This window comes from Heloderma suspectum, chromosome 2 (genome assembly GCF_057233095.1).
Source record: "Heloderma suspectum isolate Gila_16-S chromosome 2, 16-S_ref, whole genome shotgun sequence".
Lineage (NCBI taxonomy): Eukaryota > Metazoa > Chordata > Lepidosauria > Squamata > Helodermatidae > Heloderma > Heloderma suspectum.
The window spans coordinates 248,062,789-248,077,310 of NC_139459.1; the positions used below are offsets into that span (position 1 = coordinate 248,062,789).

Below are 14,522 nucleotides of genomic sequence, written 5' to 3' on the forward strand. Positions count from 1 at the left end.
CAGGCACAGGTGTCTACCCTACATCTTCTGCAGTGAAGACAGATGCAAATAATTCATTCAGTTTCTCTGCAATCTCATCCTCCTCCTTTTATCCTCCTTTAACTCCATTGTCATCAAATGGTCCAACTGCCTCCCTAGTTGGTTTTCTGATTCTAATGTATTTAAAGGATGTTTTATTGTTGGTCTTAATGTTATTAGTGATATGCTGCTCAGAATATGTTTTTCATCCTTTATTGTCTGTTTGCATTTCCTTTGTGGAAGTTTGTGTTCTTTTTTTCTTTTCATTTCAGCAAGACTTCTAGTTTCTAAAGGAAGCCTTCTTTTCTCTAATAGCGTCCTTGACACTTCTTGTTAACCATGCTGGTGGCTTCTTAGAGTTGGTGCTACCTTTCCACTTACATATAAATTAAATTTGATGGCACAGGGATCGCTGTTTCCAATTGGATCAACAACACACATCACACAACCAGTTCCTGGGCATTATTGAGGATTAAATCCAGTCGTTTCCCCTGTGATTGGTTCCATGACCAAATTGTTCCAGGACACAGTAATTTAGGGTGCAATCCTATGGGTTGTGCCCTCGTTAGACAGAAGCCTCCGAACTCAGAGGCTTCCACAGATCCAGCACTTTCTCCTTTGGATGCTTCCCTGATTTTGTTGCCCATCTCAAGATCATGCTAAGCATTTTGATCAGGGGATGATAGGATGTCCCCAGTACTACATTTTGGTGGTTTTCATATCTGCCATTATTATGTATGTCCAGTCAGACTAAATCAGGATGAGTGTATTTTCTGACATAAGGTGCCTTTACTCAGAAGTAAGGGGGACTGCCAACCAAACTGAGTCTCTTGCTGGTCAAGCCTTAGCCCATTCTCGTCCTTTTTACTTCCTATTAGCTTCAAGTCCAGTACTGTGACCCAAATGGTCTAGGTGGGTGAGTGGAGAACTCTCCCTTGGGGTCTGTCAGGAATTCACTTCAACCTGTATTACAGTACCATCCCAAGATGGGACTGTAATACAGTAAGCAAGCAAGAACACTTGCTTATCCAATTAAAATGTACAATAGCAATTTAATCCTAGATTATTTGTACAGTGCCATTAGTATAGACCAGAAGTGGGGAAGCTCTGCCCCAGGGCACGTTTGGATCCACCCCATGGCCTCTCGTCATTCTCCCCATCACCTTCCCTCCCCCCCTCCAGCAATTAGGCTTAGAAAAAACCCAGTCCCATTTGTGTAAAATGGATTTTTTAAAAATAAGGATAATTACTGTTTGGGGGCTCATAGCTGGGGAGGGCTAACCTCCCTATGCATTGAAACCGCCGCCCCATTGCTCAATAGCAATCAGGCTTAGGGAAAAGGCCCCTTTTGGTGTCAGTGGAGCTTTTTTCCTAAAGCTTAATTGCCTTGCAGGGTAGGCAAGGAGGGAATGGCAGCTGGGAAAAGAGGCAGGGGAGAGAACAGAACGGATGTGTGGGTTGAATGGATGATTGGTGTGTGTATATTTGTGTGTCTATGTCAGAGAGAGAGAATGGAGGGATGGGGTGTAGGATAATGGAGGGATGAGGGTGTATGAGGGAGGGGCAGGGCAGGGCAGGGCAGGGCAGGGCAGCCCTTACTCCCCTCCTGAAATGTAGCCCTCACTCCCCTCCTGAAATGTAGCCCTCAGGGAGAAAGCACCCCCCCCCCATAAACAACCAGGTCCTTGCCCCCAAAGAAGCTTATAATCTAAAATAGACAATGTGGAAGACAAAGGGGTGGAAAAAGAAAAGTGAGTAAATACACCTACACATATTTAAAATTGGTTAGAGTTGGGAATGAAGATTGTAGGTTAAGATTTTATCCAGCTGAACGAAAATGCTGAGGTTGCTTTTGGAAATGCGCATGTTTGGACACTGACTGGGTGTCCTGGTAAAGCAAGCTCTATAACTGTGGACAAATCACCAAGAATCCCTCTTGGCATGCCCTTATGCTGTACGCTTGACATATGCTTTGTTTTAAGCAAGATGGTGTTTTCCTTTGACCTAGCTTTCTGCCCTTATTCACCGAACCGCACTGGCATTGCTCCCCTATCTTCAAACTAAAATCTTCGGTACAAAACGTCTCCTATTCCCTGCCCCCTCTCCCGTATCTGTGTTAACAGACAGGTCTTGTGGAGAAGGTTTGAGCTCCATAAAGGGTGCATGAGGGAGGGAGTAGAGGGCAGCTGCTTCAAATGTAAAAACACTTTTGTTTGGTGGGAACAAACAAAAATCGAAATCAAAATAAACAACAGCCATGGGTGAAGGGGTCAGGCCATTTATAGAGAGCAGAATCAACCCCTCCTCTCCTGCTGCTCTGCCATCAAGCAGAGTGAGGAAGCTGATCTGGGGCGTTTTGAAAGGGCAGGAAATTGTTAGGTATTTACTTTATGACTGTTGCATTTTTACTGCGAGGGAGCGGTGGAGGCGCTTGTGGTATTCCCCACCCGCGGCCAAAATAACTTGGCTGGCCTTGTTCCCTTGGCTGGGCACGATGCACACCTTGACTTGGGTTGGAGAGGCGGGTGGCATCTCAGGTAGCACAATGTTTGGGGCAGGTTCTGGGTCGAGGTTAAAACTTACAGCGCCATCCTATGCCAATCGACTCAGAAGTAACTCCCATTCACTTTAATGGGACTCTCTTCCAGGTAAGTGTGTCTAGGATTGCAGCCTTTCCCTTACGGACGAGGAAGCTGGGAAAGGAGCAGCACCCTCATCCCCTGCAGCAACGGACGTAGACCGTAGTCGCTTCGACTCCCGCTTTTTCAGACACCGGCGGTACGAAACTAGCACGACTCCCTCTTCACACAGCAAACTGGGGACTTTCGTTCGAGCGGCGGCGAAACCAGCGGTTGCTATTCCGCCTGAAGGACGCCCGGTGGCGCTAGCGACCCCCCTTCCCCGCTCCTTCGTTCTGTCAACGAGGAACGGTTCTCGCGAGAGCGGAAGTCTCACTAGTACCGGCGGAAGTAGAATCAATCCCTCTTTCCGGGCGGCCATAGCCAAGCCAGCAGCTGGTAAGCGCTGGGAGCAGAAGCGGGTTTTGCAATCCTTTATCATCCGTGTGGTGGCGGTCCATGCTCCGTTGCAGTTCGCGGGGGGAGCCAAAGGATGGAGGGGCTGTTGTGGTGGCGCCTGCATTTGAGGCGAGAGAAACGCCGAGTCGGTCATTTCCACGTCGCTTCTGCTCTCCCCCACTGCCTGCCTTGGCTTATTTGGGGCCTGTGAATATCTGGCAGGGTTTTGCCCCGTGATGCTGTCTGGTGGAAGTGCTGCCCGAGGAGAAACGGGGGGAAGTCGATAAAAGACGGGACAGTGGAATTGGTCGTCAGGCTACTGCCGAATTTGGGGGTGTAGATATGAGGGCGATAATTGCTCGAATACTTTAAATCTCGAATGGGTGTCATTTTCGATCAGTAGTAATTGATATGCTTGGATGCTCAACCAGGGGTGGGCAACTTTTGGCCCTCCAGTTATTGTGGCTTACAACTCCCATCGTCCCTCACCATTGGCTATGCTGGCTAGGGCTAATGGGAGTTATAGGCCAAGACGCCTGGAGGGCCACAAGTTGCCCACCCCTGCAGTCTATCCTGACAAGGTTCTGCCAGCGTTTGACCGTGATTTTCTACATAGGTGTTTACATCTTTCAGGGCTTTTGTTGGGGTATTAATGAGATCTTTTAATTTGCTTACTTTTTTGTTCATTGTCATTTGCTGCTTGTCCTGATTATCATTTTAGTTTAACAGTTTCTGCTGGGACTATTCTAGTGGTCACTGTTGTAGTCCTTCGTTCAGATTACAGTCCTGTGCACATTTATTAATAAGGCATTCTGAACATAGTGGAACTTACTTCTGAACAAATCTGCATAGGATTTTTCTGCAAGACTGATCAGTACATTGCTCCTAGTCTTGAGTTCATAAATAAGCAACCTGTGCTTAATACATGGGAGATAATGGAGAATGTGCTTGCAGGAATATAGCAAGGTCCTGTTTATTTTGGCCACAATAGAGTCAACCTGGCTAAGCCAGAAAGTTTCTGTGCTAAGTTCCTGTTATATTGGCCTTTAGGAACATTGCATTGAAAGCTGATGACCCTAGTGCTGTGGGGGACATCTTTCAGGGCACTGTTGGACCCCAATAAATGAGTTTTATATGTCTTGTAAGCCTAGCATTTGAATGTCCTGGCCCCCACCTCATGTGTCTAGACTGCAAGAGCAGATTTTAAGATTCAGAATTTGGGGGCAGGGATAATAAGACATCCTGACAATAATTAAGGCTGACTTATGGTAATGGCTTAGATACATTGCAGCTGTATCTCCTTGAGCTCCAGTTATTATTGGCAAATGCTTGTCTGTCAAGTGTGTGTGTGACTTGACAGTATTTGCTTTTCCTGGATAGAATTCAGTCTGAAACTCGGATTTGAACAATTTCAAAATCCATACTGGGATAATATTTTTATTAGACAACTGAGGGTCACCAAAAAATGTGCAAGCTTTTAAGATCTCCAGGTCTTTTCATCAAACGAGATGTTACAAAAAGTGGACAGGTAGGGGGAAGAAGACAGAAAAGGCTGCCTATGTTGATGTCATGAAGTCTGCAGGGTCAGAATCTTAAGATGAAATGTAGGAACAGGCTGCAGACATTCAAATTAGGCGCTGGCAGGTGATCTGAATGCTCCAGGTTTCACTTTGGGCTACCTAGGACTGCTGAGACAAAGAAGCAAGCAAACCATGGCTGATCCCCCATTTCTGAAAATATAACATCTAGCTGTTACTCAAGAGTTGTCTCCATTGTTACGTGAAACACACAAGTTCTATGGTAGGTGGAAAACAAGTAGAAACTGGACACCTGTTATGTTACCAAAGCTAGATATAATTTTACATAGAATACTAGGTAAAAAAAAAAAAAGTAGGTGCCGGAGGGGATGAACCCTCAGATAATGACGTTCCAGCTTCAGGTAGTACAAGATTCTCTTCCTACTGCGTAGGATTCTGCTACTGAATGGCTAAGAGAGCAATCTTGTGACCACCAGACCGCGTCAGAGGGACATAGGATATTTCAGTTCACTGGATCCGAGCTCGGAACCGGCAAAACATGCTCCCTGCCCCCTCTCCATCTCCCTTGTAGCCAGTGCAGAGAGAACTGCGCCAGCTACCTCTCCACGCATGGAAAACGGAGCATGGATACAGGGAAAGGGAGCGTTGTGGGGAGCAGGGAGGAGAGTGGGGCAGTAACCATACCATGAATCCTATGCCCCTCCCCTCGAAGCCTCTGCTAGATGGGAGAAAACACCTCCCATTCTGCATAGGATACTCATAAGCCTCTGGTATCATAGGCTTACAAGTACCCAGGGTGCCATCCCATAGGATAGCGCCTTTAAGTTACACAAAAAGTGAAGATAGCTTTGATTATTTGAAAGAATACAAAATTTAAGCAAGATACCTAGTCTTAATGAAAAGCTCTGTGTATGCTTTTCTTGGAGTGGTGATTATGGTCACGTTGTCAATGCATGCAACTTTATTTCTCAATAAATATCCTCAAGTTTGGTGTATGTATTTTTTCTCTCCAGTCAAAATGAAGTTCAATCCATTTGTGACCTCGGACCGCAGCAAGAATCGCAAACGGCACTTCAATGCGCCATCTCACATTCGCAGGAAGATCATGTCTTCTCCCCTCTCCAAGGAGTTGCGGCAGAAATACAATGTCCGTTCTATGCCCATCCGAAAGGATGACGAAGTCCAAGTATGTGTTTTATGTATCCATTTCTTCTGTGCAGAATAATCAGTGATGTGGGGTATTTGGAAAATTTTGAATCAGAAAATTTTCCAGTGCAAATTGAGTTAATTTGTAGTGGAAAAATTTCCAGTGCAAATTAGGCTAATTTGCATACAATATTTTCCAGTTTGCATTGGAAAATGTTCTGATGCCCTACAGCAGGGGTGGGCAATGTGTGGCCCTCCATATGTTTTGGCCTACAACTCCCATCATCCCTCACCATTAGCTATGCTGATTATAACTGATGGGAGCCGTAGATCAAAACGTCTGTAGGGCCACAAGTTTCCCACCCCCTACCCTAGAGAGATCTAATTTAGCATGTTTATTTTACTTGTATTTAATAAACAAAACTAAAAAAGTAACCTATGTTATTTTTTTATCCCTTTACACCTTAAATATTTGAGCAAAAAAGTTAAAGCACTCTTGATGTTATATTATGTAGAACATTTTATTGGAATACTTGTAAAAATGTAAAGACAATGTAAACAATGTAAGGAAAGTACATGTAAGGGGGTAATTAAAGGTATTGAAAACTGTTGACACACTAATTTTAGCAACCCAAAGAACTGCACATGGAAACTACTCATCTATTTCAGCAGAATTCAGTTCTCTTCCGCTAATGTGTGCTAGGGATAATCACCTGAAAAACATTAATTACAACTTTGAAACTGTCAAGCTTGACTAATATTGTATTTCCAATTGGCATATGTTAATTTTTACTAATGAACTTCTCAAATGGAAAAAGAAAGCACTGGAAAAATTTCTGCCGTGCATAACTAAGAATAATAAATTGGGGGATGGGGAGGGTTCAGCTCATAAAGGCTACAGAAGCCAGCAAGATGAGTGGCTAGATTTGAAAGCAACTTCCAACTAGTGTCTTGGGTTCATCTTTATGCATCAGGCACCCTAATACTGAACTGCATGGAGGTAAGGCCCAATTTGCTCAAGCAGCAGTTTTGGGTGGCCATCTGCAATGCAACTGCTGTACCACATAAGAAGTTGATCGAGTGAGTTTCCAGATGGGTAGCCATGTCAGTCTATCAAAGCAAAAGCCAGAAGAGTGTCTGCAGCACTTTAAAGGACTAAGGAATTCCTTGTGGCATAACTTTTTGTAGACTCTGGTCCATGAAATCTTATGGCTCTGTACATTTGTTAGTCTTCTACATGCTGTGGGGGTCTTTGGATCAAGTGGCTTCCCATATAGTTTGACTAATTTCATGCCATCACAACCTTTCTCTTTCAGTATGTATTTGTGATTCATAGTTCAAATCATTAAAATTGTGGGACAAATCAGCTTGCGCTCTTCCCTCCCTGGTTTGAAGTGGATTTGCCTGATTTAGATGTCATAATGGACTGTGTATTGCAAACCAGGAGAAGAATTGGCATGCAGGGAGGGAGGGAGAAGCCCCTGCCCCCATGGTATATTCTCAGTCTCCAAACTGTGATTTTTGAAGATTGGAAATGTGGTCTGAATTGAGTCTGAGAGGGAAAAGGAAGCAGCTACCATTTAGTACTATGCTATAGAAAGCACAGCGTTAAAGGCAGCATGTAATCATCCCAGCTTCTTCTCTGTCTTTGGAAAGGGAGGAGGCACTGGAACATTGGGGGAAAAATTTTGGCAAGTGGCTCAGAGTTTAGGAAAGGCTTCTTTGGCAGGGCTGGGAACTGGTGATAACCTGATGTGCAGATTAATTCCTGTTTGGACTGAAATGAATAAATGCATTCAGTTTTCAGATAAGCAGTATACTATATGTGCTTTCAAGAAAGCTGTGTTTTGAATAGTAAATATTATTTAACCACATCAGTCTAATTAACTATCCTGAATCTAGTTTGCTGCCTGAGCTATGCAAGAGAGAGCGCCTTTTCTGTCACATCATGCATTTTACTTGGTATATGAACTCTTGTGATGTATTCAGAGGAGGTCATAATTCTTCAGTGTGTACTTCCTGCTGTGAAATATGATGATGATAATATAAGTATGAAGATACCTGAAAATGCTAAATGTCTTCTGTATTCTTAGGTCGTCCGGGGTCATTACAAAGGGCAGCAGATCGGCAAGGTAGTCCAGGTGTATAGAAAGAAGTATGTCATCTACATTGAACGTGTACAGCGTGAAAAAGCCAATGGCACAACTGTACATGTGGGCATTCACCCTAGCAAGGTAACTTTGGTGCAAATGGTATCTATTTTCTAAGCAGCATTCTCATATTTCTAGAAGTAACCTGTTAAATATGTAATCCTGGTAGCTGTAGAAATCGGTATTGGCTGAACTTAGTTTTATAATTGTGATAGTTGAATATATATGATCCTCAAAGAAAGGAGACCTTGCAGGAGTCCAGAATGTGGAACACTCCAAAGCATAAACTTGTATATGTTACATTAAAATAAGGTAATACATAGAAAAGTTAACTATCTCTTTTAGAGCAGCAGTTAATAATATGCTTCATTCAGTGAATAAGTGTGCAATCCTATGCATATGGCTGGCTGGGGAATGCTGGGAGTTGTAGGATTTTCGTCTGTCTAAACAAGCATAGGGTTCTCCCTAAAATGTTTCATACTTGTAATGTAGGGCATATTGTGTTGTGTCAAGAGCAGAGTAGTGCAATGTGGAAAAGTACAGAATCATAAGTGAGAACAAGGCACCTCAGGTTTTTCTACGTGGTCACAAGAACAACCTTGTTACACCTGGCACCAGCCAATCTATAAACTTTGCGTATATCTTAGGAGGTAACTTTAATTTCAGTACAGAATTAGTGAAATTAAGAACTTGTTCAGAAGCAGAATTTAAAGCAGGCATAGCAACAATTTTTATTGCATTGTAAGCCAGGCAACATATAGAAATAGTCTGAGGTGAAATCAGCTTTAGTAGACTGATCTTACACAAGCTCTCAATCAGTTATTTGCTGGGTGTGAGTGTGGCATGGGGAGGGGGATTGATCAGGACAGTGGTAAAAATATGGTTGGTTAGGACCATTGATTGGTTCCTAGCAGGTTATCTGGATCTGTCATTAGAAAATTGTTGGTAGGGATACTGTTGCAAGAAGAGCTATATGGAAGATGATTTCAAGTTCAAGGTACTGTATAGAGAGGTGGGTCTCAAGCAAAGATCTGTTATGTTGGTACTACTTTGAGTAGTTACTGTCTCTAACTTGATGTACCACCAACAGCTGCAGTGAGTGGTATATGAATCATTCACTGCTATTAGAAAGGATCTAGGCGTCCATCTGACACTTAGGTAATATAGTAGAATGCTTCCTTTCCTTAAAAGTTATTTTCTTGGTATTGGCAAAACACAGTCTGAGAAGCATTTATGTGTCTGTACCTATGTATCTATGTGGAAGTTCTGGAATTAAAACTTGCTAACTTTTCAAGTTTGCTTTTGTTCACATACTCAACATGTTTAGAACAAAGCAAAGCATCTTAATGATTCCTGCTGAAACTCAGTATTCACAGGTGTGTTCTTGATATTGGTTGGTTAAGACCATTTACTGTTTCAAGGGGGAATAGTATTGGTGAGGAGTGGTACGAAAAGATTGTACCTGGGGCAGAAAGCAGAATTTCCATAGCAGTAGCACAGTTTGGTCTCGTCTACTCTACTCTGGGTCTGCATGACAGAATGCCTCCTGGCTCTTGTGTGGATAATGAGAAGCTGCAAGAGTTCAATTAGATACCCCTTCCTGGAATATACTCACTAATTCTTTCCTCCCCATTTCTTGAAATAATGAGATTCAGAGCAGGATGTGTCATCATTGTGCTGATATATGTTCTACCAAAGCATTTTATAATAATGACACCAAACTTGGGCACTACTTTTATCTGATTCAGATCCCAAAATTAAAAACTGGATGTTACTGACCCAGTTTGCACAATCCAAACAAGCAGCAGTGGCTTGTGGTGAGCCCTGGTATGTGCCGGGCGCGATTTTCATAAACATAAACCACCCGGCTGCAGCTTAATTGTATCATCTGAACCCAAGCAGCATGGCTTGTTGGAAGGTTTAACAACCCTCAAATAACACTGCAACAGCCTGTGGGTTATTTGAGGGTTGTTAAACCCTCCAACAAGCCATACTGCCCAGGTTCAGACAACACGATAAGCCACAGCTAGGCAGCGATTATGCAGATTGCACCAGCAAGTGTGATTTGCACTTGCAAACAAACCACAGTGGCTTGTTTTGATCATACAAACTGGCCCACTGAGTCTGTTGATTCCAGCAAGATTGAAAGGTCATTTATGGTATTCTTGATCTTTGGTGCTTTGATGAGAGAAGTAGCTAGAAGTAAGAAATCTACATCAGTGCTCTAGGGACTGCACTGCCTTTCCCAGACTTTTAAGTTCTGACAATGTTAGCATTTTTAACTTAGAGCAGTTTTTATTTTACTGTCTATTTGAATGGATGGCTGCTGTTTTAGTTTTTATTAAGACTAAAAACTAAGGCTTTTAATTTTTTATTGTGCTTTTATTGTTATTTTGTTAGCTGCTCTGGGAACATAAACTTACGTTGAAGGTGTGGGATATAAATGATGTAAATAAAAATCACACTGTTACTTGGACACCACATCTTGGAAATCTGTCTCTCTTCCTGTACAGGCAGAGAGCTAGTGAAGAGCAGCTTAATAATGTGCTCCAAAAACTTCCCCTTAAATGAAATACAGACAACAAGGGCATAGTCATGCTGCCTATATGTGTTCTACTTCTGGAACTTCCTTAATTGATAAATCTGCTAGTTCCAGACCTGAACATCTTCAGTATATCTTTTTTTTCACACTTTGTGCTTTCCCAAAATCAATACAAACAAAACCCCTTTTCTTGTACTTTATCAGTTTCACAATTTTCATGTTGTTCTATTCCCAGTTCAACCATTGATCTACTTTCAGATTGAGATTTCCAGCAGGGAGCAGTCTCTTCAGTTGTAAGAAAAATGTGGTGGTAGCCAGAGTTTGTTAGATGTACTAATAGTCATAGATATGAACTGAGATTGTGTTTAGTTAAAGCAAGTGTTAGTAATTTTTTTTGGTATTTACAATATGTTACGGTGTCATTCAAATCTAATTGCTGGTGCTGTGGGAGCTGCTTCCCAGTGATGAGATCCTGTACTGTTACAGTATTCATGCAATTGCCTGCAGCCATAGTTTCTGAATTCAGAGGCTTACTGCAGTATTATAGGATCTTGCCACAGAGAAGTAGCTCCCAGAGCCAAAGTCAGTCTATGATGTAATCCTTCATGGAGAAGTGAACCTTTGGCAGCTAGTAAGAATAACTACCCACACCACCCACCTCCAGTTTTAAAGGATGAGAGTATCTGTCGGTACCGCTTTCTAGCCTTCTTGAGAGGTTTTATTCTTGTATTACAGCTCAACAGAAATGCTTGAAGATCTTGCTGACCGTTGACTTGAAGCATCAGGATTAGGTGTTATGAATAAAGGCCCTAAATATCCTAGCGCCATATCCTACCTCAGTGTATAGTGGCATATTTTTCAGGCCTTGTTTGAAAATGTTCCACAAGGAAAAGGGGGAACATATGTGCATTGTCCTCCTTAGTAATAAGTCATTTTAGGTCATTTTCAATTATGTTTTAAGGCTCCACTGTAATTTAGATTAAAAGTTATTGCTGTGAATCTCAAACTGCCGTGAAGAGTCAGTGTGCTAGACTGGGAGACATGGGTTCAGGATCTGTTGAGCCATCATGCTTGGTTTGATTGGGTTACTTTGGGCCAGTGATTATCTTTCAGCCTAACCTAGTCTGTTAGAAATGTGTTTATTTTATTTTATACCTTGGCTGCTTAAGTAAGGTATCCAACTTTATATATTCCCACTTCAAAGTTTGATCTTGCTCAGCAAGAAAACTAACTATGGATGTTATCCCTCTAAAAGAGTAGTATCTGCTACCAGAGACATGATGGCTTATTGGGAGAAAGAGCTGCCTCTTCCTTCTGGAAATGATACCCAACTCTATTTCTCTTTTCCACCTTATCCCAAGGAGGCTATGGAAGTTCTCAAACATTCAGTCTTTCGTTGTCTGAGAGACTGAATATGGGTGAGGCTCAATCCAGACAAAGAGGAGATCCTGTTGGTCAGTAGACAGGCCGACTCAGGATCAGGAGTACAACTTTCTCTGGATGGGTTTGCGCACTCTCTGAAGGCTTAGGTACATAATCCAGGATGCTCCTGGATGGTGAGGTAGTGGCATTGGCTGGGAGTGTGTCCCTTCCTGGGGAAGGCAGATCTGGCCACAGTGGTTCACACCTTAATCATTTTGCATCTAAATTACTGTGTGGGACTGCCCTTGAAAAGTGTTCAGAAATTATACTAGTGCAAAACACAGTGGCCAGACTATCTGGTGTGCATTTTATATACTACATAACAGTGGACTTGAAATTGCTTTAGTGCATGCTTTCCTCCTGTCTGAGATGGGAGAACATATGTGTACCCCCGTCTCCCTCCACCACTGTGTCTATCCCCCACCGCATCTCCCCATGCCTCCCATCCCCACAGCGTCTCCCCACCACCACATCTGCCTGCCTGTGTCTCCCAGCCCCCCACCACATCACCTCCCTGCCACGTCGCCCCCTCCCCTCCCATTGCTGCTGCTGCTACTGTTCTCTGAAGAGCCATGTCAGCCATAAAAAGTGGCCGCTGCAGCTCTTCAGAAAGCCAGAGCTGGCACTGCACAAATGCCTGGCTCTAAGGGGGTCCATCCTCAGAGCCAGGCAGTACTGGCTATTTCATGGGACACCTCTCCCACAATGCCTGGTTCTGTGGAAGGACCCCCTCAGAGCCAAGTGTTTGGGCCTGGCCAGCTCTCTGAAGAGCCTGCTTGCCTGCTCTCTAGCTTATGCTGAGAGGATTCTCAGAGCAAGCCAGAGGGCAGGCAGCTGCTCCAGAGAGCCCTGAAGGCTGTGCTTGCGCTGTGGCATTTGCCACAGTGGGAGAGTGGGACTGGCAAGGCTCTCCAGAGCAGCTGCCTGAGTGGGTGGCTTCTTCAGAGAGCAGTGCTGGTCCCCGTCTCTGATTGTGGCAGATGTCGCAGTGGGTGAGCAGCTGCTGAGGCTCTCCAGAGCACCTGCAGGAGGCAGCGGTGGGCCCTTCCTTGTTTTGAATTTCAGAGGTGTAAGGTAAAAGCACGGGCAGAGGCTCAGTAGCCAGACCTGTTTGGCTACCAAGGCCAACCACAGTTTGTGCATCCCTCATAATAACTTCTTAAATTTTATAATTAGAATAACTATCAAGCGTATTGCTTATGAAAATGTTTTTATTTGCATAAAGTTAGTGCTTTAAAAATCTTTGACAGTATTTGATATTTGCCCAGTTGGCCGGAGGGTTCTTCCCTCAACAACCCAAAGTTCCACTTTCAGACATTATGATAAACAACCCAGTGATGCAGCATCCTTAGATTGTTTATCACAGCAGGAGTGAGCAAGAACTAGGATGCATGCTCACTCCCACTCATTCACAACTACCCATGGTTTAAACAACCCATGATGTTATGGCATGCCCAGGAATGGTGGTTACAGGCTTTGGGTAAGCTCCAGAAGTTGTGGCCTAGAATAGTTGTGCTCTCTTCTGTCCCCTATTCTGATTAATATCTTGAAATTGCTGAGAGGGGCTTTTTGATGTGATTTATCATCATCATGCTGATGACATTCAACTTTTCATTGTGGATCCAGGAGGGGCAGTGGATTTCCTGAACAGGTGTTTGGTGTCAATAATAGGCTGGATGGGTACTAATAAGCTCAATTGGTAGGTCGTTCAAAAAACTTCTTTTTGATGGCGTTGCATTCTCCCTTAATTATCAATTTTGCAGCTTTTGAGTGGTATTAGAAACTTCAGCTGATCCAGAGTACAGCAGCCAAATAATGCAACTCAGCAAGTTCCAGTTAAAAGAACTTCTCTGGTTTCGAATTTATTACAAATCAAAGTTTTCGAGACAGTCTTCTCTGTAGTGGCTGGTGCCCTATTAATGGAGTGCTTTCCCCAGGGACCCTGATTTTATTGTCTTCTAGACAGTAACTTAAAATGATTTTATTCTTCCAAGCATTTGATGGGTGATCTTTTCTTATTGCTCCCGATCTGTTCTACTTCAGTGTAGGCTTTTACTGGATTTTTTGGGTAGGGTTTTATTTTTTATGTTTCAGTTGTTTTTCTTTGTGAGTTGCCTTGAATTTTTTTTAAGCAAAAAGGTGGACATAAATATTTAAAACATTTATTTGTATTCCCTAGGTGGTGATCACAAGACTAAAGCTGGACAAGGATCGTAAAAAGATTTTGGAACGCAAAGCAAAGTCTCGCCAAGTAGGCAAAGAGAAGGGGAAATACAAGGAAGAAACAATTGAGAAGATGCAAGAATAAAATGGACTCCTCTCTGAAAACCATTAAAATTCTAATAAAATGTAACCTGCGAGTGTTCTGATTTTTGTATTTTTAACATAACAAAAAGGGGGCGGCAGCACAAATTGCATAAAAATTTGAGACCTTACCCTGCCAGCAAGAATTACGCAGGTGCAGGGAGATGTCTAGCAGATGTCTTTTGGCAGGGAATTAAAAACCTATTCAGCATTTGCCTTAATCTTACCTCTATAAATACGTCTTCACTGCAGAAAATGTTTAACTCATGCCTGAATATTAAATAGATGTGGTCAGAGGTTATGTTCTGTGGCTAATTGACAAATTACTTTTTATATGCTTAAGGGAGCAATCCTATGGTCGCTAATCAGCAGCTAGACAGCCACA

At 43.0% G+C, this 14,522-nt stretch overlaps 1 protein-coding gene across 2 annotated transcripts; it reads left to right on the forward strand.

The window, feature by feature from the left end:
* Positions 1-3,000: 3,000 nt before the first annotated feature.
* Positions 3,001-14,186, forward strand: RPL26L1 (ribosomal protein L26 like 1). Of its 2 annotated transcripts, XM_084838697.1 has the most exons (5): positions 3,001-3,035; positions 4,719-4,835; positions 5,587-5,759; positions 7,813-7,953; positions 14,013-14,186. In XM_084838697.1, exons 3-5 carry the CDS (start codon positions 5,592-5,594, stop codon positions 14,139-14,141), a joined length of 438 nt encoding a protein of 145 aa, XP_084694823.1. In that variant the 5' UTR covers positions 3,001-3,035; positions 4,719-4,835; positions 5,587-5,591; the 3' UTR covers positions 14,142-14,186. The 2 variants fall into 2 exon arrangements, with proteins under 2 accessions (XP_084694823.1, XP_084694822.1); XM_084838696.1 differs by lacking the exon at positions 4,719-4,835.
* The last annotated feature ends 336 nt before the right edge of the window (positions 14,187-14,522 follow it).

Bases quoted from the DNA above. Each gene is read 5' to 3' on its own strand.
- RPL26L1 (XM_084838697.1), top strand. From the start codon at position 5,592: ATGAAGTTCAATCCATTTGTGACCTCGGACCGCAGCAAGAATCGCAAA. The intron at 5,760-7,812 runs GTATGTGTTTTA...CTGTATTCTTAG, and splicing joins GAAAGGATGACGAAGTCCAA to GTCGTCCGGGGTCATTACAA. The intron at 7,954-14,012 runs GTAACTTTGGTG...TGTATTCCCTAG, and splicing joins TGGGCATTCACCCTAGCAAG to GTGGTGATCACAAGACTAAA.